General features: G+C 36.4%; 3 protein-coding genes across 3 annotated transcripts; 2 read left to right on the top strand and 1 right to left on the bottom strand.

The window, feature by feature from the left end:
* Positions 1 to 159: 159 nt before the first annotated feature.
* LOC116298933 (high choriolytic enzyme 1) lies at positions 160 to 9105 on the bottom strand. Its single transcript, XM_031707513.2, has 9 exons — positions 8969 to 9105; positions 7301 to 7474; positions 5950 to 6073; positions 5411 to 5502; positions 5137 to 5220; positions 4666 to 4805; positions 3841 to 3934; positions 3134 to 3259; positions 160 to 318 (listed from the first exon to the last, which is right to left on the bottom strand). The coding sequence occupies exons 1-9, from the start codon at positions 9027 to 9029 to the stop codon at positions 209 to 211; spliced, it is 1005 nt and encodes a 334-aa protein (XP_031563373.1). The 5' UTR covers positions 9030 to 9105; the 3' UTR covers positions 160 to 208.
* Positions 9106 to 11851: 2746 nt separating this feature from the next.
* LOC116298928 (uncharacterized) lies at positions 11852 to 16766 on the top strand. The gene is made up of 7 exons (XM_031707509.2): positions 11852 to 11939; positions 12362 to 12559; positions 13463 to 13518; positions 13677 to 13890; positions 14493 to 14782; positions 15368 to 15623; positions 16159 to 16766. Exons 1-7 carry the CDS (start codon positions 11852 to 11854, stop codon positions 16764 to 16766), a joined length of 1710 nt encoding a protein of 569 aa, XP_031563369.2.
* Positions 16767 to 19973: 3207 nt separating this feature from the next.
* LOC116298930 (small ribosomal subunit protein eS27-like) lies at positions 19974 to 26293 on the top strand. Its single transcript, XM_031707512.2, has 4 exons — positions 19974 to 20023; positions 21197 to 21305; positions 23939 to 24049; positions 25925 to 26293. The coding sequence occupies exons 1-4, from the start codon at positions 20018 to 20020 to the stop codon at positions 25951 to 25953; spliced, it is 255 nt and encodes an 84-aa protein (XP_031563372.1). The 5' UTR covers positions 19974 to 20017; the 3' UTR covers positions 25954 to 26293.
* The last annotated feature ends 111 nt before the right edge of the window (positions 26294 to 26404 follow it).

Genomic DNA, 26404 nt, shown 5'->3' with positions numbered 1-26404 from the left:
AGTCAATCTAGGACCCATTCCCTTCCTCCTTTTTGTAATAGCTCATTGGATAAATAACTATGAACGACAACAACAACAACAACAACATCAGAACAAACGAACAAACGAACAGCAAAAAAAAAATTAAAGAAACTAAAACAATCTAATGAACAAAGAGCATGTGGTGAACGATTAATTTAATCTACGTTTTCTTAGACGTGCATTACATTTAACACTGTTTGCAGCTCTTCTTGCAGTTTGCTTTCATCCAATCAGCGTTTTTCTCGCACTCTCCAATCCCTGCCCAGTATTGGCAATTCTTATCTCCATCAATACAACCTGAAATATATAATAATAATAATAATAATAATAATAATAGTAATAATAATAATAATAATAATAATAATAATAATGATGATGATGATGATGATGATGATAATAATAATAATAATAACTGAGAACTGTTGAAAAACAAGAAAAATACACGGAACTACGTGCAGGCATCAAAAAAGAGTGCAAAAGCTCAAGTGTAAATCAGATTAACATAGTGTTTGACTTTCTCGCAGGACATCACGAACAGCTAAGAAAAGACCTAAGAACAATTACAAATACAGACAGGGAAGTGAACTTTCTTATAGAACGATGTCAGAAATGGATTTTAAGCCAGAACGTTAAAATAGTCAAGAAGTTCTATGAATATGCATAAGCTGAAGAAAAGATTGAAAAAAAATGATGAACTTAACCAGCCTAGACTTAGTCCGCTGGTCAATGTAAACATGATATATACAGACAAATAAAACTTGGCATAATAATAATATAGAATATATAGGGTTTTAGAATAAAGAGGGTTTTTTTGGTGCTAGAAATTTATTGTAGTTGATTGTTTATATATATATATATATATATTTTTTTTTTTTTTTCCCGAAACGTTTTAAAGACAATGATTTTATAGGGACATCTATTTAAATTTATTGTAGTTAGTTTCCTTTTAGATTATACAGGTCATAGATTTTTTGCATCTATACGTTTTAGTACTGCATAAAATAATAATAATAATAATAATAATGATAATAATAATAATAATAATATAGAATATATAGGGTTTTAGAATAAAGAGGGTTTTTTTGGTGATAGAAATTTATTGTAGTTATAGAAGAAATAGATTATATGAAGGTTAGATCATCGTTAAATTAAGTCGGTTCTCAATGAGTACGATCAATCGGGCATTTGAAAGACTGATAAATGTTCATCTTTAACAATAAAAGATTTTTATATGACATCACAGTAAAAGTTGCTGTCAGATAAAAAAGATTAGCCTTTTATAACTTTATAATCTCCATAGTTAGTAAAACGAAAAAAAAAAACACTCTTAGAAACGAAAACTGTTACAGTGCAACGCGCCTAACCGTGGCCACCCATCTTTTTTTTTTTCTTTTTTTTTCTTTTTTTTGCTAGTTAGCTAATCAGACAGCGAGAATGTGTACATTTGCACGCGAAATTTGTGTTGCATTTGCACATGAAAAAGTATTTTGATTGATATTCAGCTATTTCAAAAAAAGTTGAATACTGAATACTGCATACTGTATAGCGCATTCCAAGACCAAAGTGCATTCTTCATGTCTCTTTACCATTTTCTAACTAATATCTATTGAAACATTTGACTGCAATCTCTTTTTCTTGATAAAAAAAAGCAAAACTAAAATTTTGGATAGCGTGAGTTCACAGTGAAAAATCTCAATAGCTTACTGATATACTTAAGATACTTCAGTTCATTGGTGCCAATTTGGAGAGAGTTTAAGACCGGATCCCACATCTTGTGAGTGTTGTTAAGGAATCCCTAATTGAACTCTTCTATATGCTTGGGCTTCATAGTTTCGCATCTTATAGTGGAAATAAGAATCTTTCTTTGAGTCATAATGTTCCGAAGAAGCGCTTTTAATTTTTTTAGGAACTAGACGCATATCTGCATGAACTCGGGCTTCATAGCAGAAAATCGAACGAATTCTTCGTGAACACTGTCATCCTTTTAGATGGTGAAAAGTCTGTGCAAAATCACGCGTGCTAAAAATGTTGAGGGTGTTAGACTCCATATTATTCATTACTTGAAACAGCGACGAGTCCTTCCTCATATCCGCATAGACTTTGATTTGACGCATGCGCCTTAGGCTTCGAGGGCGATTTGTGGATGAAGGAAAAAAATAACGAAGCCCAATTTATACCTCAGGCATTCCTTGGAAAGCCCGAGTAATTAAGTATTAATCCTTAAGAACACTTTAAGCGTATTTCAAAGCTATCGAGCTTAATTATATTTATCCAAAATTCGCTTCACAGATCACGGAAGGCGTGAATGTAAAGGAACTTGTATTAAAGTGCACTTAACCCCGATATAACAATATTTTCAGTATCTATTCTACATAAAGTTAATAGTTGAATGGTGAAATATTTCTTCATTTGAATGTTGTGCTATACCCCCAGACATACAAATTGTCTGTAAATTTGTCAATTTTCAACTTGAGTTTTTTCGACCAATATAACATCTGGCATAATGATTCTTTGTACGGTTATTAACGTAAAGGTGCTCTTTTCAGTGCTGGTATATATATATATATATATATATATATATAAAATTTTTTTTTTCTTTTAATTAGGCATTTCAATTTTCGTCCGCCATTTTGGCAAGGGGTCTATTTACCTTTCTCCGTAAAAATCAACTTGTGAGTTGAGTGTTGTTCATGATATAATTATAAAATAACTGTTATGAATGTCGCGTTCTGATTGGTTTTGAGATGAGAGCACATTGCACGCGCGCGCACTTTCCGTTGCGTCATTCCTATCTATTATTGTAATTTGTATTTTATAAAAGAAATAAAAAACTTGCTTGCTGTGCTGTGTGCAGTTATAAAGCACTTGGGGATTGGCAGAACACTCGAGAAGTGTCCAGAAGCACTCCGCTACGCGTCGTGCTTCTCCTAACACTTCTCTTGTGTTCTGCCAACCCCCGCGTGCTTTATGACAGCACACAGCACGCGCGCGCGTTTTCTATTTATTCAATATAGAATGTAGTGGTAGTGCGTGTGGAGCGAGCCTTCCGCAAGAGCCACTTACGGGAAATAATGGTGGTAAAATATAAACATATTTAATAATATAAACGTACATTTTTTGCAGCTCTTCTTGCACTCCTTGAGCATGTAAGTTGGGTTTTTCTCACATTCTCCTTTACTCGCCCAGTAAGCGCAGTTTTTATCGTTGTCCACACAATCATTGTTGCCTCCGGTTGAACCTAGAAAAGTCGGAAAAGTACTTTATAAATAAGCATCTGAAAGCTAATAATCTTAGTGTGCTTAGCAATAGAGACAATTAGGAGGAGGATGCATTTTTCATAATTTCAATCTCAAGAGATTTGGAAACCTATTGTTATGTTCTCCAAATTGAGCTGCATCCCGATTACTGCAGAGAACCTATAGGGTAAGAATTCTTTCTGGTTGACAGCACATGGTGGTCAGTGTTTGAACACCATTTAGTGCAGATAATGAGATTCAAAGACTTTTATCAGCTGAGTGAAACCCAGCAATTCTTTCTGGTTGACAGCACATGGTGGTCAGTGTTTGAACACCATTTAGTGCAGATAATGAGATTCAAAGACTTTTATCAGCTGAGTGAAACCCAGCAATTCTTTCTGGTTGACAGCACATGGTGGTCAGTGTTTGAACACCATTTAGAGCAGATAATGAGATTCAAAGACTTTTATCAGCCGATTGACACGCACCAATTCTTTCTGTTTGAGAGCACATGCTGGTCAGTGTTTGAAAACCATTCAAAGACTTTTATCAGCTGATTACCCAGCAACTACAGCATACTCACCACCGTTCCCCCCTGTCGTCCCGCTACACTTGTACAACAGGTTCATCTGCTCAATGTCGATCTTGCTGATATAAGTTCGCTGACCAATAGTCACCTGAGAAAAAACAAGAAGAATGAAAGGTCATCGTCCCCGGTCTGCCTTGGCGTTCTTTGGGTGTAATTATTATGATAATGTTCTAATGCTGGTGATGATGATAATGATGATGATGATAATGGTGGTGATGGTGATGATGATGCTGATGATGATGATAATGATGATTGTGATTATGATGATGGAAATGTTGAAGATGGAGATATTGATGTCGATGCTGATGCTGATGCTGATGCTGATGCTGATGCTGATGCTGATGCTGATGCTGATGCTGATGCTGATGCTGATGCTGATGCTGATGCTGATGCTGATGCTGATGCTGATGCTGATGCTGATGCTGATGCTGATGCTGATGCTGATGCTGATGCTGATGCTGATGCTGATGCTGATGCTGATGCTGATGCTGATGCTGATGCTGATGCTGATGCTGATGCTGATGCTGATGCTGATGTTGATGCTGATGCTGATGCTGATGCTGATGCTGATGCTGATGCTGATGCTGATTCTGATGCTGATGCTGATGCTGATGCTGATGCTGATGCTGATGCTGATGCTGATGCTGATGCTGATGCTGATGATGTTAGTGGTGATGATGAAGATGATGATCATCATCGTGATGATGACGATGATGCTGATGCTGATGATGTTAATGGTGGTAATGAAGATGATGATAATGATGACGATAATGATGTTAATAATAAGAATGCAGTGATGGTGTTGATAAATATAATTACCCCTTTTCTCTTTGGTACGATGGTGGTTCGTCCTCTTCCAAATGCTGTTGCATCATAATGCATGATGCTTCCATAATCATACGGGGTGTTTAGAGAGTCAATGGTAGAGCGTGGATACTTGTCGAAATTATATCTCATATCTAACTCAGTAAGGATAATAAGAACATGCGTAATAGGTAAATTACGAGCCTTACATGAAACGACTGAAGAAGAGTGCCAATGGGCCTTTCACAACTTCAAGTCGCGTAAAAAATGAGCCAGCTCAACTAGAAACCGTGGACAGCTGTTTCGACCTGTATTGGGCCTCGTCAGCACGGTTTGGGGGGTGGATTTTATGTCACAAATAAGGTAAGCTTACCAAATATGGACTTACAATCGATGGCCACGCGAATAAAAATAAATTGTTTGGAGGCTCAGGTCCCTCAATATTTTTGATCAGCGTGAGCATTGTATGGTATCAAGACTACTTACCAAAATCAACGTTATTTAAATATATCGTGACGTAATCATCGCGATCAGGACGCGACTGTTCATGATAAAACCCAAGGGCATGTCCTAAATTGGAGTGTAAAAATATCAAATTAATACACCAAATCGAAATATGACGATAATAATAATAGTAGTGTTTATGCTGCAAGCTGCCATCTCCGAGGTGTTTTTCAGAGAGGTCCCAGACATGATGAACGAGGCGAAAACTGTTTTTGAATCCAGCTGTATATCAAATAATACCGTCAAACAAACTTACCAATCTCGTGTGCAACGATCCCGGGTATCCAGCAGCCAGACGCAAGACTCAGATATTGAAGTCTGTTCTTCGTACCAACCTCCGATGAACATCTAGCGAATAGAATTGTAAGTATGGTGAAACAACCTCTGGGCTGATCTAAGTCAGGGCATGGCCAACTAACAGGTCAAACCCTGAAACAACCTCTGGGCTGATCTAAGTCAGGGCATGGCTAACTCACAGATCGAACTCTGAACCTCTGGGCTGAACAAGTCAGTGCAGGGTTAACTCACAGGTAGAACCCTGAAACAACCTCTGAGCTAATCTAAGTCAGGGCATGGCTAACTCACAGATCGAACTCTGAACCTCTGGGCTCAACAAGTCAGGGCATGGCTAACTCACAGATCGAACCCTGAAACAACCTCTGGGCTAATCTAAGTCAGGCACTCACAGATCGAACCGGCTCTGAACCTCTGGGCTGATCTAGGTCAAGGTACATATTTTCATTACATAAACAGATATAATATAATGTGATGTAATATTCCAAGGATCTTACTCACCCATTTCCAATATGGAAGTGCACATAAGCATACTCGTTGGTTCTCTGTTTGAACCGAATGCAAGTATTGTCCGTCCACATTTTCATTCCTGCTCTTATGGCGTTCATTGCTCGACTATCTCTTTCTATTGAATAAAAATTAAGAGAGAACTCTTTTCGTATTCAAGGAGTGAGCGCCAAAAACTATTTTTTTGAAGAAAGGCTGTTGTACAAGGCTAAAATCTTGTTATTTAGAAAGTTTAACTTGTTTGGAAGTGGAGATGACCGATGAAAGTGGAATCAAAGTGTTAACCCAAAGCAAAAATTTTATTCGAAAATGAGGTTTAGGCCTTCATTTGCTTATTTCCCATTATATTTTCAATAAAAAAGGCTGACAAAGCAACATTCTAACACAAATGCAACAAAACATCTTTGTACAATTGAAAATATCGCTTCGAACAAGCATTTTATCATAGTTTAGATAAGTTTCGAATTTCTAACTGTTTAAAAAATGTTTTGAGTGTTAACCCAAAACGAAAATTGGGATCAAATCTCATACGAAAGTCTAGTTTTTGGCGCTTTTTTGCCATTATTGCTCATTATTGAAAAAATATTCCTCTTAATATCAAATTTAACGGCATTGATCTGATTGTTTCAGCTTTAGCCTCGCCGTAAGCGCCGTAAGTATGGTAGACTTGCCGGGAACAAAGCGAGCAAGAGGCTGGTCCTTTTTTCTTCTTCTTCTTTTTTTTTTGGGGGGGGGGGAGGGGGGGGGATTAAACCGGCTTCAATAAACTTGTGTTTTTCGAACCGGGCCCATCCCTTGCATGTTTTGTTACCGGTGAATTCCGCATCGTCTTTAAACCGAGTCCAGTCCCATGGCCTATCTAATACACACCGAATCGAAAAATTGAGACCAATTTGAAAAACTGTTGCTCTAGACTGCATGAGAGATACATGTGAAAATGTTTTTTTTGTTTTACCCGTAAACGCGAGGATAGTCATTGCAGAACGTTAGTTATTCAAGTAGATAGCCATATTGTCGATTTGGTGTGGAGCAGTTTTCGTACGACTGTGAAGTCGGTGGCGTATTCGTGCCTTGCCGCAACCGTGATGATTTTGAGAATTTTGATTGTGGTATTTTTTTTCTCGCGCAATATGATTGGTCTGGCAGTGCAGTGACATTGGCGTGACCGTGTCTGCGCCGCGAGCGTGGCGTGTTTCGGGCATTTGATTGGATGGAGAGTAAATTCTCGTGCAATATGAGTGGGCTGGCGTATGCCTTGCCGTGTCACGACCGTGTCCGTGCCGTGAGCTTTTCACAGTCATACGAAAACTGCTCTATGCTTGAGCTAGTTTTAGTCAAGACTTACGGAGAGACTGTGCGATGTCGTACACCAGTACTCCACCAGGCCAATGTCCCGTCCTAATGGATCCACGAGCGCTACCGGAGTCTACATCAAGACCAAGTTTCGCAGATAGCTTTTGATCATTAGACAGGATCATGTCTCCTTCGAATAGATTTGCATTCTTGATGCCTTCATTCTCTGGATAAAACAGTCAAAGAGTTATTGTGTTATATCGAAATGCATAAACTTGGAATGAAAAAAGCACAGAAAAATAAAGAATGAGGAAGGGAATGTTTGATCTTATTTCGTATAAAAAATGAGAAATGGTATTAAATGTATCACAAATTTTAATGATCTGCATGGGAAAGTAAGAGGCTAGGTCTTATTTCCATCGCGTTTATATAACGCTGATTATTCGAGCTCTGTATTCATATTAACTTCGATCAAATAGAGTGCACGCACTAAAACCGTGAACATTAAATAGTACTAATTAGTACTATTTCATACATTATAGTACACTCAACAAAATTACTCGACTCTGATTGGTCGAGAGGAGTACAATTATAGCGTTAATTGTACTCCGTAGGAGTACCGAATTAAGTCGCTATGGCAACACAGCCAAAACAATGTCAAAATAAATATTTTCTATCATTTTGTACTTAAAGAGAATTAAATAAAATATTAAAGCCGTAAGAACTAATGTTTTTTATGCATTTCAGTTTCGCGATGGACTGAAAATCGGCCTCCAAATAGACAAAGATGAACGGCGTCGCTTCGCATTTCTTACTGAAATTTTTTTGAGTGAACTATAAACAAAAAATCACACGATCTTCTCGTACAATTTGGAATTAATAGACACTCGTAATGTTTGAAAGTTCTTTAATTGCACTCGCCTAAAGGCTCGTGCAATTACAAGAACTTTCAAAACATTACTCGTGTCTATTAATTTCCAAATTGTACGAGAAGATCGTGTGATTTCCTATACGAATCCTTTGTTTTCTATTGTTTAATTATCACTATTTAGTGCTAAAAATTAGTATTTGTTTCACGGGTTTAGTGTGAGCACTCTACCAAAATATTCTTCACATTTTCTTTTGTTCAATTAATAACTCCTTATAGATATGCTTATATCTTTTCTCCACACCTCCGTACTTCATACTCATACGTACATATTCCATAACTATTTTGTTTACACACTAAAATTCTTTCACTAAAATTTCAGCGTGGAGTTCGCAGAATACCAAAAAATCAGTCTTCTTTAATATGACATTAAGTTCGGTTCATGTGAAGTTAGTTGCTAGTTCTCAGTTTAATCTAATAAACACCTCTCATAAGCTTAAAACTTATTTTAAAACGAATAAGTTGATAATAATAATATCTGTATAATAAATGATATAATGTAAGGCCCAGTCCACACGTACCCGCAAATTTTTGTACCCGCAAATTTTATTTTACGGATACGGGTTGCGTCCACACGTGTCCTCAAACTTTTGTGACCGTACCCGCAAATTCTACGAAAACGAACACGTGAGGACGGTGAAAACGATTCGAATACGCTGCGTGTGGACGCGAACATTTTCGTATCCGCAAAAAATAATTTGCGGATACAAAATTTCCGGATACGTGTGGACGGGGCCTAAGTCAAAAGATTTTGCGCGTTTATAGAAAAGAGGTGGTATTACACAAACATACCATCAGGATTTCCGGCAAAACTTCCACCAACAAAAACACAGACCAACAAAATCAGCAGCATTTTAGCACGTATTCACTGAAGGATTTTCTAGGTTATTAGAAGAGTGTAATGTTATTCCCTGGCCTAGTGTTTTTATAATGGAAAAAGCAAACCCAGCTTGATTGTAACGCTTATTGATGTAAATACACCTATGAAGACCTGTTTAAATATTTATTTTAATTTGCGAAGCAAAAGGCAAGGAGTACGTCCTGAGCCCAGTTGTACCAAGCACCCTACGAAAGGTGGATAGCAATGGTTTATCCATCGGACATATAACGCTATCCACTCTTCGTACAAACGGGCCGATTTAGTTACTTAACTAATAGAGATAAGGTTTAGCTATGGTATGTTCTCTAATAAAACACGAGTGGAGCTGTAGAACAAGAAAAAGTTATAGAAATTACAAGTCGTAGTCGAACTGAATTCTTTTCATATTTTATTGTATAGAGAAGTGGATTTGACTCCATATCTAGGAAATCCTTCTATAGTTGCATTGTCGCTCACAGCCAGACATACTGCACTGCAGTGTTAGTTTAGATTGGTTACCTGTGCAAATATAATCTGCCACATGATAACAGCAATAAGCAGAATCTCCGATCTGTCTGGTGTGAAGAACAAATGATACTGTATTATGCATAAAGATTTTTTAAAATAGGTTTATAAAATAACTATTGAAAATCTTCATGCTTTCTGGTAGGGGGAAGGCAAAAAATGGCAAAGCAAACTCTAAATTATGGAAATTTTTTGTAATGGAGGTTAAAAATAGAGTAGAAAAATCAGGCAAAAAAACAGTGCAATCATTTTTCATTCACAGTTTAGAAATATTGCACTAGTGGTTGTTAAACTTTACTGTGTGAATACAATGAAACACACATAAGACCAACAGTAGTCTGTGACATCTTTATTTATTTGATGGAAGAATAGTTAATATTGTCTTATGTATACAGGTTTTCTAAACAGAACAGTGTTACAAAATGAAAAATTTAGATTTATCCCATTTATCGCTTCTGGACGCGGGGATGGTGAATATTAGGGTGGCAATGAAAGTCTGATTTTACAAGCTTGGATCACAGGCCGGAAAAAAATTAATACATGACAGCCACATTAAAACAGCCACAAGAAAGCAAAAATAACTTTTGTAATCTTGTATATATACATTTTTTTACCATTTCTAATTTTAACACAAATTGTACGAGAAGATCGTGCGATTTCCTATACAAATTTCAAATGCTAATTAGTTATTTGGTTATTTTCTAGTCTTCTGAAAAATGGGGACGATTTATTTTTTCAATGAAATAGGGCTTATTTTTGACAGCTTTTCATGTTTACCTTGTTCGCGTGTTTTTACCGTAAAAAGGATGAGCTTTGATGTATTCTGACGTATTGAATTTTGTCAGACACAGGAAGCCCATTTCATTTTTCAACATTTTTGGTTGATTTAACCAGAGAGGTGGGATTTTACAAAAGTTTTGGGACAAAACTTTTCTTATGAACTTCTTGATGCTAAAACTAACTCTTTGTAAATTGTCATTGAATACAAACAATGTCTTTTGAAAAAATTTGACTTTTCCCGCCATAACTTGGTTTCATTCCCGCCTTTTTTGACAACCTTTGTGAGTTTTCCCGCTCTTTTTCAAAACTGGAGTAGCTCAGCCAATCACGAACCAGTATTCGTGAGACGTCATACGGGTCTTCCTCATTTCTTGTTGACTTGAAGGAGAAACAACAGCAAAAGACAAAAGAGAGAGTTTCTAGAGGTTTTCTTCGTCTTTTTGCTGACTTTCCTTCAAGGTAAGACTGTCTAGCTATTAACAAAATAAGAATTAACTTCTCTGAAATCATATTTGAATCAAAAATTGAAAATAAATTTGCATTTTGTTTAGTTTTTTGGGTCTAAAATTCTTCATAGTTTTGATAGCTTTTAAGCTTACTTCAGTAATTTCGGTAAGAAAAATAAGATTTTTTTCCCTTTTTACTTACATAAAACAACTGTTAAAACAATATCCTTTATTGAAGTCTGAGAAAAACTTTGAAACAAGGCTTTAACTAAAAAAGGCTTTGTTTTTGATTTTGTTTTTGTCGCTATTTTGTAAAAGATTTTCGTTTCATTAACTATAATGCTGAATCTTTAATAATTTTATTTTCAACAATTTTTTTAAATATTTGAGTTTATCCTCAAATATAAAGTACAACGAAAATGTTCTGAGAAAATTAATTCCATAACTTTATTAGTTTTTGTGCGAAGCTTGGTTAACCTTTCCCGTGTTTTTTGTATATATATTTTTTCGATTTAAAATAGTCAAGATGGTAATATTCAAATTTCATTATATTGAAACGAGCTCAAGGCACCCCATTTTTCTATCCTTGTTTTAAATCAGCATAAATAAAACTCTGTATAAAATAGCTTTCTAACAAAGTTTTCAAATTTCTTTTCTTTTCTTTGAAATATTTCGACTAAGTTTAAGCTTACTATCGCTAGATTGACTAAACAAATTGTACTTTGTTTATTTTTTACATTTCCTTACATTTGCCTAGATGAAGTTGAATCGACAGATTTTTTTTCAACAGAAGCTTTCACCATCGCGTTATAGGAAGGACCCTACCCACCTAACAATACATTTATGAATACCTAGATTATTAAGCTCATTTATTAGGACGTTATGGTCTACAAGGTCAAATCTTGGTCAAATCCTTTGGAGAAATCAGCAAAGAAAATAAGGGCATAATCGTTACCCATGTCCAAACATTTTCTTGCACTAATTTGTTTTGCATTTTTCTATTATATTCCATAGATGTCCAAAAAGTTATATATTTTTATTATTATTTATTTTGCAGATTAGAGGATGGAGGTAGATTATCAGAAACCTTCCGAGTACGAATTGAAGAGACAAAAGAGAATAAAAGAAAACCACGAGTTTATGAAAAGTCTTGGTAAAAAAAAGCTGCAACTTGCTTGCCCATTTTTCCCTTGCTTTCCTATTCGTGCTTATGTAAAATTCCTCTTTGGAAATGATTCTAGAAATGACGTGTTCAACATTTACTGGAGGAGAGCGGGGTGGGAAAAGTAGAAAACATAATTTTTTCTCCAAGCCCCATCAGGTATTTAGGTATTTAACAGGATTTACATTTTCATTCAGTATCATAACATAATGCGAAAAGATTTCAACTATTTCCGCCATAAAAAAATGGAAATCCGTGACAGGCGTCAAATTCAAGAGTGAAGTAGTAATAAAGCGAACCATTATAGATTGATCGTGTTTATTGCTACCGTTCTCTAATCGGTTAGGTACCGAGATTGGATCATTGAAGGCTCGGATACTATTTTTTTTAACTAGCTATGTATTTAATTTAAGGCTTACCAGTTCCAAAAACGCCCAGGCTGCAACGGCAATCAAGGCCAGCAACAACCAAAGGCAAAAAGCGAAAAGTCTTTACCTCCTTAGATGAAAGTGAAAGTAGCGAAAATAGCGACGATAGTGACGAAGATTGGATTCCAGGCGTCTCAGAAGAGGTAGCAAAAAGAAATAAGATGATCAAGAGATTCATACCAGGTGAAATCTAACTATAACTATAACTTGAATTTAGCTAAATTTAGTTGGATGTAATGAAATGGACCACCATGCATTTTGTTCTGCCCCATTGTGTGGAATTGGGGAAGGGGCCATAATTCGGATTCATAAAAAGGATGACGCATCACGCTGTAAAAAAAATGTATGCAAAGTGCCAATGACGTTAGGAGGGAGATAAGGGAGAGAGAGGCACTCCTTAAAAAACCCAGGCTAGAGTATAGAACGCGCTCGTTACCCCCCCTTTCCCAAAAAATGCAAGACAATGCATGTATGAAAGAATTCATCAAGACTTTGTTCGATTTTTCAATTTTCCACTCGTCGTCCTATTTCCCCCAAACGAATAAACGAATGAACGAATGAACGAATGAACGAATGAACGAATGAACGAATGAACGAATGAACGAATGAACGAATGAAAGAATGAACGAATGAACGAATGAACGAATGAACGAATGAACGAATGAACGAATGAACGAATGAACGAATGAACGAATGAACGAATGAACGAATGAACGAATGAACGAATGAACGAATGAACGAATGAACGAATGAACGAATGAACGAATGAACGAATGAACGAATGAACGAATGAACGAATGAACGAATGAACGAATGAACGAATGAACGAATGAACGAATGAACGAATGAACGAATGAACGAATGAACGAATGAACGAATGAACGAATGAACTAATGAACGAATGAACGAATGAACGAATGAACGAATGAACGAATGAACGAATGAACGAATGAACGAATGAACGAATGAACGAATGAACGAATGAACGAATGAACGAATGAACGAATGAACGAATGAACGAATGAACGAATGAACGAATGTGCAAAGTGCGAATGAATTATTATTTCAATCATTTATTTGTGACAGAGTTTCGCCCAAAAAGAAACCTACTTTTAGAATTCAATCAAACGAGTTCAACCAAGGTAAAAGAGTCTATTCATATAATGCAAGTTTGTTTTAAAACTGAAAATTTTACAGTTTTTTATCGATTTTGCTTATTTTAAAATTTACGAAACTATTAGTGCAATTTACTATTTCGCCTAAAAATGGTAAAATAGGTGTGAAACTTGATAATTGACAGACTAGTCGATCAAGAAATAACCAAAGTACTGACGACTTTGAAGACCTCGCCGAGATCTCCGAACAGATGCTCAACGACGCTTCATTGTTTAGTGACGAAACGGACGAGAAAGAGAAACAAAACCTTGAACCAGGGAGTAGATATCCAAAGAGGACAAGATCAATGACAGCAAGTTATCGAGAAGCTGAAGTACCAGATGACGATCATTACTTATGTAAGCCAAAAGCATATTAATTTTAAAATACTTCCAGTGAGGGTCATAACCAAGTAAAGGAAAACGTTATTCACTAATTATTTAACCCCCCGACAACTCGAGACAAATTTCGCCTTTTTCTCTGGTTTTCATTCGGGGTTGCAATACTATAGGTGATTTTTTACAAGGCGATTGACAGAACTCCAAATACTGACAAACAGCACAGATGCTTTATGCATTTTCTTTGGTTTTCAGTCGGGGTTGCTATACTATAGCTGATTTTTTTACAACGCGGATTGACAGAACTCGCAATACTGACAAACAGCTCATGATCAAATGCTATATGCATATGGCTTTGCCGATCTTGACTGAAGGAGGAAAATCTAGATTATATACTAAGATTTTCTATACTTAAGTTTCTTTCATTGGGTATTATGGATGCCAGACGCTCTCTCGCGCCAGTATTTCTTGGCGGTATAACTAGACCTATACGACCGAAGAGCACTGGAGCGAGTGAGCCGAGATGTCAGTTGGGCTTCTTATTTTATTTTTTAATTTCTCATTATTCGATTATTAATATGTTTGACAGTCTTTGCTTTGATTTCTCTCTTTCTTTCTGATAGACTGCGAAGAGTGCCAAGACCTCTACTCCGGTGATTGCCCCAACCACGGTCCTTTAAAAGCTATTCCAGATAATAAGCTTAAGGAAAATGTTGATAGCACACTAACAGCCGCAAGAGCATCTTTGCCAGATTTTCTGGAGATAAAGCCGTCGACAATACCCGACGCAGGCCTAGGGGTGTTCCTTAAATCTGGCTTTATTCCAAACAGGTCAAGATTTGGTCCATATCGAGGAACAAAAGTAAAACTAGAAGACATGGCTGATGAAACGGACACGAGTTATGTGTGGGAGGTAAATTGTTCAGAAAAGTGTATCCCGACAATCTTAGCTTCGTGTATTAGATTATACATGACGCTACCTTCAAATCGCAAGTCAAACTCGGCCAGTAAGCCTATAGGTAATTAGTTGACATCCGGTTTAGAAATTTGGCTTTGTGCTTCGTTTTGAACTTGTGCCCGATCGAAATGCCCGTCAGTCAGTCAATCAATCAGTCAGTCAGTCAGTCAGTCAGTCAGTCAGTCAGTCAGTCAGTCAGTCAGTCAGTCAGTCAGTCAGTCAGTCGATTATAGAGGGAAGGGGGCCAATGTACCATTTTCCCGCCAAATTCACAGGAATCCTGCATGAACTAATCAGATGTTGGTGTCGAGAGTAAACTGTTTTGGGGGACATTTGACCTCATCTCCGTATCCCCATCCCCACCGCCCGCCCCCCCCCCCCCCCCCCCCCCACGATACAAAATCTCCCCTCCCTACGCTAGTGAAACGAACTGTACCCAAATGTGAAGGCAGGTCAAGGAATCGATCCTTAAACTCCAGAAGTGAAAGGCTACGCCACCCCTGATACAAAAATCCTGATGCGTGAAAATCTGTGTTGCAGATCATGAAAGATGGGAAATTCAGTCACTTTGTGGACGGCGCTGACGAAGCAAACGCCAACTGGATGAGATTTGTAAATTGCTCCCGATGTGAAACAGAGCAAAACCTAGTCTCTTATCAATATAAAGGCGATATATTCTACCGCAGTTACAAACAGATAACAGAGGGAACAGAACTCCTGGTGTGGTATGGGGATAAGTACGCACAGGAACTTGGGATTCCTTTAGAAAATCAAGACGACCAAGACGACCAAGGCGGTAAGGATACAAATATTGTTTTTGTTTAAACCCTTTTGCATACAGTCGTATATCTACGTAGTTAAGTAAAGGTTATTGGCTCGGTTTCTTTTTTCACGTAATTCATTTGATGTAATCGCTTCTTTGATTTTTATTGGCATTATGTAATCATCTTTATGAGAGCGGAAATATGAATAAAGTTCTGAATTTTTGGAATGAGAAAGCATGGAGCCTAAAGATTGAGCTTTCATCAGTGAATAAGGCATTCAAAATGCCCGTGAGAATACGTGAGAGTGCCATTATGGGGTACCAAAACAATACATTTTTTATCCTCCTGAAATTTGAACTCTATTTTTATGCCAATACTGTGCAGGAAGTTTCTATTGTTTATGGCTGCCTTCTCACATGAGTGAAAACGCTCTATACATTGTTTTTTGGGGGGGCTTACACAATCCACTAGGTACAGTTGAGGGAATCTCAGAAATTCCCGCAGATTACCCGGGGTCTGGCAAATGATATCGATTAAACTAAATGTAGCTATTTAACTTTGTTTCAGAATCTCTTCAATGTAAAATATGCAGAAAGAAGTTTCCTTATGCAAATATGTTGGAGCGACACACTAATAATGGGTGTTCACGTGTGGATCAAAACAAGGAAATAAAGTGTGTCTTGTGTGATACTAACTGCCAAACAGCTGAAGAATATGATAGTCATTTGTTTGCTGTTCACTGTGATCACAGTACCCACTTTGTTTGCCCTGTATGCAAAAAAACATGGAAAAAGAAACAAGCTTTTTTACGGCACTTACGAACCCACTCAGGATATAAACCATACAAGTGTACATACTGTGATAAGGCATTTATACAACAAGGTCATCTAAAGGATCATGAGCGAATCCATACAGGTGTCAAACCATACAAGTGTACACACTGTGATAAGGCATTTAAAACCCAAGCTCATCTAAAGTATCATGAACGAATCCATAGAGGTGTCAAACCATACAAGTGTACACACTGTAACAAGGCATTTATACAACAAGGTGATCTAAAGAAACATGAACGACTCCATACAGGTGTCAAACCATATAAGTGTACATACTGTAATAAGGCATTTACACGACAAGGTCATCTAAAGCAACATATTTTAAGGTATCATGAAAAGTGATTTTGAAATAAAAGAAAATGGGAATTTATTGTGGCATATGCATATTATATTGAAATACTATGTACGTTTTTAATACATTTTCAAGGTGTGTGGTGCTCTTACTAAATCCATAAAAAAGTACTAATAATATATTTATTTCACACAACTATGGGTACCAAATTAAAGTGCAGTGAAAACAATTGTTTTGTACTATCTTTTAACAAATCGCTCATAGAATTCCATTCGGACTGTCTTCTTGACTTATTGATCATATATGAGGTGGTTTTTGGAAAAAATATTAAACTTTTTTTTAAAACTTCGATTTTCCGAATTGAAATTTAATGCTTATTCCAAATCTGGAAAGAAAAATTGGGTGCCCCGAGCTTGTTTTCGAGATAATCAGCATTTCATGGAAGCCTACGCGCGAGCTCTTGGATCAAAAATTTCGCCACCGGAAGTGATTAGAAAAAAATTAAGATTCATAAGATAATAGTTATTTGCAGACTATATGTGTGCACGAATGAAGGCTAGTCAATCATTCTACAATAAGAAGTGGATATTTTCGAAGAAAATACAAATAGATACATTGATTTGTCAGTATTTTGTAGTTTCGGTGCTCTTAAAAAAACTCATAAAGTCGAACAAAATGCCCTACAAAAATCTGATTTTTTATGTGTTAGAATATTCAACTTTTTCTAAAATATTGATATGACCTAGATTTTTAGGAGTTTATTCAAATAAACTATTACAAAATAGAGAGTACCGTGCAAAATTTGAGGGTTTTGCCCTGTTGAAGCTCAAGGTTGAGGTTCTTCAATAAAATCTTGTAGTTTTACTACTTTTTTGTTTCATCCACGATTTCTATTTTCATATTCCTGCCCCGAGCTTTCGGGTTACAAACCCATCGTCAGGGAAAAACTGATTGAAATAACATTCAAAATTGCGAGACAGCAACAATCACATGCGCGCGAGCTAACGAACGTTACAATCATGCGCGCAAAATACTTAAAACTAAGATATTCTATAGTAAACAAAACAAATAAATAGATAAATAATTAACTAATTAAATAGATAAATAAACAAACAAAATTATATAGATTATGTATTATAAATTATGTAGATTTTTCAGCGGTTTTTGAGCGCGCGCACATCATGGGCTCAAATCAGGGCGGGAGGAGGGAGTCCCTCCTCCCGCCCTGGCTCAAATCGAATGTTCAAAAGTAGACAGCCACCTAAGACGGCTCGAGTGGGTTTTGTTTGTGGCGTACCTTCGAAGTTTGAAGGGGAAATGCGTCGCTGCCAATAAGTTAATTTCAAATAAATTGTTATGGCATGTCTAGAGATAGATTCAAGTTTTACATGAAATGCAATTTATACAATTTACATTTTTGTTGCCCAAAAATTCCGATGGCAATTATTTCGAAACGCTTCCATACAAATCTTCGAAACTTCGTTAATTTGAAGACAAACATATGAACTTTAAGAACTTTTAAACTATTTTTTAAACAAACGTCTGATTTCGCCAAAAAAACGGAATGTATAAAAAAATGACATGACGTCACAGTATTGCTATGGTAACTCCGATCGTGATAAATTGTATTTCATGTAAAACTTGAATCTATCTCTAGACATGTCATAACAATTTATTTGAAATTAACTTATTGGCAGCGACGCATTTCCACTTCAAACTTCGAAGGTACGCCACAAACAAAACCCAGTCGAGCCACCTTAAGACATCATCTCATGATCAATAAGAAGACAAACAATAGAAATCTGTGAGCGATACGTTCTTTTAAAGATTAAAAAAAAAAAAAAAAGAACTAAAAATCAAACCGCCCTTTGGCGAACTCGTGGATACTAGTTGAAGTTCCAGAGTTTGGGCTTCCTGTGTCCTTATAGTTGTGTTGACATTTTAAGGTTTCAAAGTATTTCGCTCAATTTCATATTTAAATGCTCAATTTAGCTGGAAAGGTGTTTTAGTCGTCCTTTTATTTTCCTTTTAACACCTTCTTTGAAATACTATTTGATTTGTCTTCATTGAAGTCTGTAAACTACGGATTATTTATTGGAGCGAATTTTCGTTAGTTGTCTCAAGCGACATCTATTGTGTAGATTCGTACCTTCGCAGATTAACATACAAGAACATTGCTTCGGCGATCAATCTACTTTTTATTCATAACAGCTTATTCAAATGACAAAACTGGCCGAATTGCATATGATATCAGCGCATATCAGGATTAATTAATTTTCAGTTTGAAAATAGGCCTAACGCCTTCGACTATGTTTAGGCCCCGTCCACACGTATCCGGAAATTTCTGTATCCGCAATTTTTTTTTTTTTTTTTTTTTTCAGATACGAAAATGTTCGCGTCCACACGCAGACGATTCGAATCGTTTTCGAATCGTTTTCGCTGTCCACACGTATCCGGAAATTTTTTGATTCGCCCTGATGCACGCTAGTGCCTATTCCCTTTCACAGATAGTTTTTCTTATTGAGCATGTGCAAAATCGTGTTTACGTCAGCGTATTCGAAAATTTGCTGATACGACCGTCCACACGTATCCGTATTCGGAGCGTTTTCGAAAATTTCCGGATACGGATACAAAAATTTCCGGACACGTATGTAGTATCATGAGAACACTAAACAACACACTAATTTTGCCAGAAATGTCACTTCTCCTGGTGAAACACCTGTCTTTTTCCTCGATGATAATATAAGGTAATAAACAATGGATAAAAGTATTAAGGGAGAATTCTTTTCGTATTCAAGCAGTGAGCGCCAAAAACTATTTTCTTGAAGAAAGGCTGTTGTACAAGGCTAAAATCTTGTTATTCAGAAAGTTTAATTTGTTAGGAATTGGAGATGACCGATGAAAACAAAAATTTGAATCGAAAATGAGGTTTAGGCCTTCATTTGCTTATTTCCCATATATTTTCTATAAAAAAGCCTGATAGAGCAAACGCTAACACAAATGCAAGAATACATTTTTGTACAATTGAAAATACCGCTTCAAACAGGCATTTTATCATAGGCATCAGTTTCTAACCGTTTAAAAAAGGTTTTGAGTGTTAACCAAAAGCGAAAATTGGGATCAAAACTCATACGAAAATCTAGTTTTTGGCATTTTTTGCCATTATTGCTCGTTATTGAAAAAAAAATTCCTCTTAAACGTGGGTTACCTGTGGTGGTGCAACACGAGCCCCTGATCCACGAGGGTCCGCCCCTGAGATCAAATCGTTCTCTTTGGTCTTAGACGTGAAACAGCTTGAATCATGCCGGTAGGTCCTTCCAAAAAAGCACTAAATTCTACACCTAAATCCCTAAATAAATCCCCAAAAACCTCATGGAAGATAGATGAAACTTCAATCTTTCGAACTGTGTAAAAATATCGCTTCAAAGTTAAATAATTTGTCGAAAATTTGACGATTTCGATTGGTATTCGTTAGACACATGGTCAAAGCTTCAATTATAATCATTGAGAGTCAGCTACGAAAAAACTATCGATAACTTAAAATCAGCTTAAAATTTAGCAAATCAGCTGTCCCATAGTTAGAATTTTAGGTATTATTGTATGAAATAATGTGATTCTAGGCCGTTTTGTTTAAGTTTTGAAGCAAAAAGGCTTCATTTACTCTAGGATTTGAAAACAACTTGATCAGCGAATCTTCCAAATAGACGCTCGACTTAACGATTTTTATTCCAAAACTAAAATTATCCTTTTATAAAACTGCTTTATTTTTCAAAAAAGCTTATTTAGAATTGTGATTTTGAAATTTTTCTGTCTGTTTTAGATCACAATTTCTATGAAGGAGTATATTTAATTCTCGCAAGTTTATTACTCTCACGTGGTGCAATAGCCTAGATTCCACGTTTTCTATATAAATTTTTAACTTATTGAAAACTCAATCAAAAGTTACATATTGTATAGTGTCCAGTGGCCATATCTTATCTTATTTTTTGCTGAGTTTGCATAGAGCTATTTCAAAAAAGGTCAAATACTGCACACTGAATAGTGCATTGGTTGCCTGGGGGGGGGGGGGGGGGGGGGGGGTACTCCCCTATATTCGCTGTACAGGTACGTGCCACCAAACAGGGCATGGTTTTCAGCAATTCTACTCTGGAACAGGGTATATAAAATCGCGCTCGCTCTGGGACAGGGTATATGAAATCATGCTCTCTCCTCTCTTCCTCTTTTACTCTGACGAAGGACTAGCGTCCGAATTGTCAGTAAGTTTTTTCATCTTTTTCACAGTGTATAATTTACCTTTTCATCATTACCTCTCTGGAACAGGGTATCCATTTTCGCAATACCGGAATGGGTTACGATTTTTGGCAATCTTGCTTTGGAACAGGGTATGAATTTCAGCGATTTTACTCTGGAACAGGGTCAGCCCCCCCCGGATTGGTTGGCAGGATATATTTTCTAAATTGTTTGTTTTTCTGTTCCGTAGCTGTTCAAAGATCTGTTAAACCCTTCTCTTGAGGAAGAAAAAAGGTGTCATAAACTGAAACGACTTGTTCAAAGTCCAAACAGTTATTTCATGGATGTAAAATGCCCTGGTAAGGAGAAAGTGTGTTGTTTACCTTGTTTCTCCAAACATCTCTTTATACTTTCATTCGTATGTGCCATTATAAAATATTTGAAATATAACATGTGCTGATTGGCCGGCTGCAGAAGTAAACGCTCTTGGAGCTGTAGAGCACTCAAAAAGCAAGAGAGCACTTGACTACTCGTGTCCCTAAGCTTGCTTCTCTTGTGCTATACAGCTCCCAGCATGTTTATATCACAGTACAGAGGCATGCATGCATGTTGTATATTCCTTAATTATAATTTGCCCTCTGTCATTATGTTGTCACATGAAAACAATATTTTGTTTTAACGAAGCAGCAACGACACAAAGAGAACTTACTTAATAATATGCACTGCCAAATTCTGTTTATTTTATCTATGTTCAATATTGCTTTATAGTCTAATTTTAGTCTTGAATATAGAGTTTCTCAAGCTGTGTTTTGTTGAGCGACAGATGATTCTGAAACAATTAGGTTTTCCAAAGTTTCCCAGATTTGAAGTAATACTATAACGTTTTTTATCCTAAATTTCAACTTTTCTCTGATATTTAAGTCTAAAATTATGTTAAAACAATTATTCTCCTCAGGCTCAGTGATTATGGTGAATATTTGAATATTCCTCTAATAATCACTTTGCCTTCCCCGAATAAAAATTAGTATGAGTTAGTATAGTAAGTATTTGTTTTGTTCAAGTTGTGCATTCTTTACTTTTTTTTGCCCATGGGATAAATTGTGAATAATATATTTTGACACAGAAATGAAGCTTCACTAGAACATGTGAACTTTTTTCCACAAAAATTGAGGCTAAATTAGTCATAAATTTGTGCAGCAACGCATATTTCTCATGATGTAGCTTTTCACGGCCGACAAATTTATGTCTAGCAACAAATATTTCTCATTGTGTAGTGTTGCATAATGGACATAAATTTATGACAAAATTTTCATGGCGGACATAAATAATTTATGTCAAGCAACAAACATTTTTCATGGTGTAGGGACTGTTTTGGGATGGACATTAATTTATGTCAATCAATAAAGTTCAGATGCATCTCAAAACATATTGGGAAACAGTCATAATGTCATTGAGTTCATGAAACTGTACATCACTAGTCATTTTTACCTTGAAATCCAACCAAATTGTAAAAAAATGAAAATTTTCATCATTTAGATAAGTGCAAAAGTGCAAATACTACTCTTCCCAGTAGACTAAGGCAGTTGTGATTTTTTTAATCGCCTTCATAGCGTCTGTTATGTTATCCAGAAGTACATTTCAAATTGACCACGTGATGCCAATGTTGTACCAAGTTTTTTACACCACGTGATCAAAAATTCAGTCCAGTTTTAATCACGTGGTATAAAAAACTTGTCCTCGTGGTACAGCATTGGCATCACGTGGTCGATTTGAAATGAACTTCTGGATAACATAACAGACGCTATGAAGGCGATTAAAAAATTACAACTACCTCGGTCTACCGGGAAGAGTAGTATAACTTTTAACTCTATCAAGCAACAGAATTTGAAACTGAAGTACCACAACAGATTGGTCTGAAGTATTGATTGGAGAATGGCTGACAATCCAAAGCTGCTTGTACTTTCCTAATAAGGAGCCCTTGTTCTCAGCCTATATTAAACTCTCCCATGATACTGACAGTGGATTGTTATGTCAAACCAGTCCACGGTAATAACATGGGATAACATTTTTACATTAAGGTATCAGGATACCTGAGACCTTTGGACCTTTTCCAGGTTCCAAATTGCCACTGTGTTCCTTGATTACATTTAAACAGCCTTCGCCTCATATCAGTGTCAAAATGTTCACAAATACCAACAGTAAAGTAAAGAATGCATAGCTTCAACAATTGGTGGGTAGCATGGGTGGCGTTCATGGCTATTGGTCTTCTTTCACCACTGTGAGTCCAACGGGTCGGGTCACTGGTTCGAGACCTTCGGTCGCCACATGTGAATTGAGTTTGTTTGATGTGTTGTTCTCTCCTATGCTACAAGGATTTTCTCCGATTTTCTCCCTCTGTAAAAATCAACATGTGAATATTAAGTGTAGTGGTAGTGCGTATGAGCAAAAAGTGTCCCCAATTAGTGCGAAAGCGCTAGAACAACTAAACACTTAAATAAAGTGATTTATTTTTTATTTATAATACAAACACTTTGAAATTCCACAAACCTTGACTATAACACATGAATATTCTACACAAAACCAAGGCAAAGCTTAACCAACAGGAGACTTGAAACTGGAGTTTCCCCTATGAATCAAAACCATTTCAATACTCTGAGACAGCGTTTTTTAGATTGCATGGCGACTTATCATTAACCAGAGTTTGATCCAATGTAACTCAAATGAGCTATAACATTTTAAATGGTGGGCATATAGTAGCATAGCTACATGTTGGAAGGTGACTATCGTTTCCACTGTTCAGATAAACTTTTCCACCTGCTCCTAGGTTTGCAATCTGGAGTGAACATGTTTTTTTTTTCAATGATCCACAACATAACAGAAGAGTCCGGTCAACAAATGCCCAATGTCTGGAGCTAATTTGCAGGCTTGAATAATGTTCAAAACTTAAATCTCTCAACCATGTTAATTAAAGTTGTTATTGTTGTTATCATAGGGTGTTATAAAATCACAACTGTATTCAGCCATGCACAGACTGTTGTCCTCTGTGTCTCCTGCTCGATGGTGTTGTGCCAACCCACAGGAGGAAGAGCTCGTCTGACAGAAGGTATGAAAAAAACTTATCTAGTTCAGAAAAGATTTTTAAAGTGCTGATCGAAATACTGTGGGCACCTAGAAATATCTCAGGAATGTTCTGAGGTACTTACCATAAACCAATCCATCTGGTTGGAAATTCATTCACGTCACATCAAAACAATCTATTGTTTAGACGCAAAGGATCAGGGTCATCGGAGGGGGTCAAATCAATGCAAACTCACCGAAAATTGTTCTAAAACACATCAATCCAGGAAGAGAAGTAGAATAGCCAGCAAATGCTCAGAATATTTTTTAGTACATATTGACACATATCTGAAAACCAGGCCATTTTAGATTAAACTGTGTCGCTAGAAGCAAATTTCATTGAATTTTCTATTGGATTTGGCGATTCTATCCCCCACATAAACAAGCAGTGACATCATAGTGAAATAGGGCAATTGTAATAAAGCATTTCAAAAGTTTGACCTTCAAAAAATGGTACATGCAACTATCGAAAAAAGTTAAAAGAGCAAGAAAATTGGATTACCTCAAACAGAAGACCAAATTTTCTGGAACTGCCCTGATCCAGATGACACATACCATTTGTTTTCCAACTGGAATTTTGTGTTTTTCCTGTTAGCACCCCTGTTGTTCTTTGACCAATCAAAAATTACTCTAACCACAAAATAATGTAAAGGTAACAATAACACCCTTCTGATTGGTTTAGAAATTTGCTTAAAATAATTCTTGGTGCCAATGGTATTGCGATTGGCACTGTAAAACTAAGCATTCTTGCAGAGAAATGTATGTACAATCACATGCAGGTCAAGCCTTGTTATCAGGCTGGACGCATATATTTCTTTGTAAAACTTCCACAAAAATACTTAGTTTCAAAATTCCATATTTTTATCAGTTTAAGAGCAATCTTGACCAATCATTGCAATTTTACTATTATTGATGTGATAAATTTTCTTTGTCTCACAAACATGATATAGACCACTTGCAGCACATGTAAATTCAGTTTAATTTGGAGGACATAACAATAGGTTTCCAATTCTCAGGAGATTGAAATTCTTTTGTTTTGTCCTCCAAAATTGAGCTGTTGTAGAGCCTTGTCCCGTGATGTTACAGTGGCCGTGTTGGTGTACCAAAACGAAACATGTTTTATCCTCCGGAAATTGAACTTTATTTTTTTTCAAAAACTGTGCAGAAAGTTTCTATTATTTGGTACACCGATATGGCTGTCTTGTCACGTGAGTGAAACACACTATAAGAAATGGGCAAAACAAAGCTAAGAGGGTCTATTGAAATACGATTTACACAGTAATGTTACTGCTATTCCCAGTCACACGTGAACGACTAGAATGTCTATATGTTAAGTGTATGCTGCAATGTCAACTAGAATGTCATCGCAATCAAAAAATTTAGTTTGGTTGGACATCAGTGAAAAGGGTTTTCTATCATTTCTATTGGTTTCTACACCAGGACTGGTGTGAATACTCACATGAACAGGTGCAAATGTGCAAAGACCGTTGCCATTATCATATTCCTCTTGTCACTGGAATTTATTGCTCTGGACATATTTTCTCAAAAATGTCACAGGATTCTGGCTCCGAAACTCAAACGCTTGACTGCAAAGCTATCGGTATTGACTATGACTTGAGTATCTTCAAGATCAGATAAGTCAATACTGATAGTTTGCAGTTAAACGTTTGAAATTTCTTAGTCGGAATCCTTAGTAATGCTTAAGAAACCCTTTTGATTGACGTCCACCAAAACTCAATTTTTCGTTTGTGATTTTGGTCTCGGTTGCGTGTGTGACTGGGAATCGCAATTTATACGAAGCAGTGGCCTTATTTGAGCTCAGTGTATAACTAATTGAAGTTAATTTTTCTTTTTTCCCCAGGTTGTTCATTCAGGAGAAAGCAGAATTAAACTTCACAATCCTGAGGAATGTATTCTGTAATCCACAAATAAAACTCAATTTCATCATTGATTTATCATTAAATATCATGCCTATATGCCCACTAATGCTGGTGACGTTGCTATTATCCAATCGGCTTGTGCGGCAATAAGACATACCCTGAATGAGCTTTTTTTATATTTTCTAGCCACCCACAAATGCAGACATCTGTATTGTTATAATTTTCGTCGGCCTGTGGGTTTATGATTCATTACATCTTCATCGCAGCATGGAATTAGTAGATTGAAAGGAACATCTGTAATATATGTTATTTGATAGTATTAATTGGGAATAAATCATTGCTGAAATTGAGAGGAAGAACTAAATGCCTAATGATTGATAAGACTGTTATTAGTGAAATTGTATCTGAAATGACCAGAGATATCACACCTAACTTATAGATTGAACCTGGAAACACCACTT

The sequence above is a fragment of the Actinia tenebrosa genome, unplaced genomic scaffold, assembly GCF_029948245.1.
Source record: "Actinia tenebrosa isolate PJP-AT-01 unplaced genomic scaffold, QUT_ActTen_1.0 PGA_scaffold11__36_contigs__length_13525064, whole genome shotgun sequence".
Classification (NCBI taxonomy): Eukaryota; Metazoa; Cnidaria; class Anthozoa; order Actiniaria; family Actiniidae; genus Actinia; species Actinia tenebrosa.
Note: the sequence above shows the minus strand (reverse complement) of the source record. Positions and strands in the feature narration are given on the sequence as shown.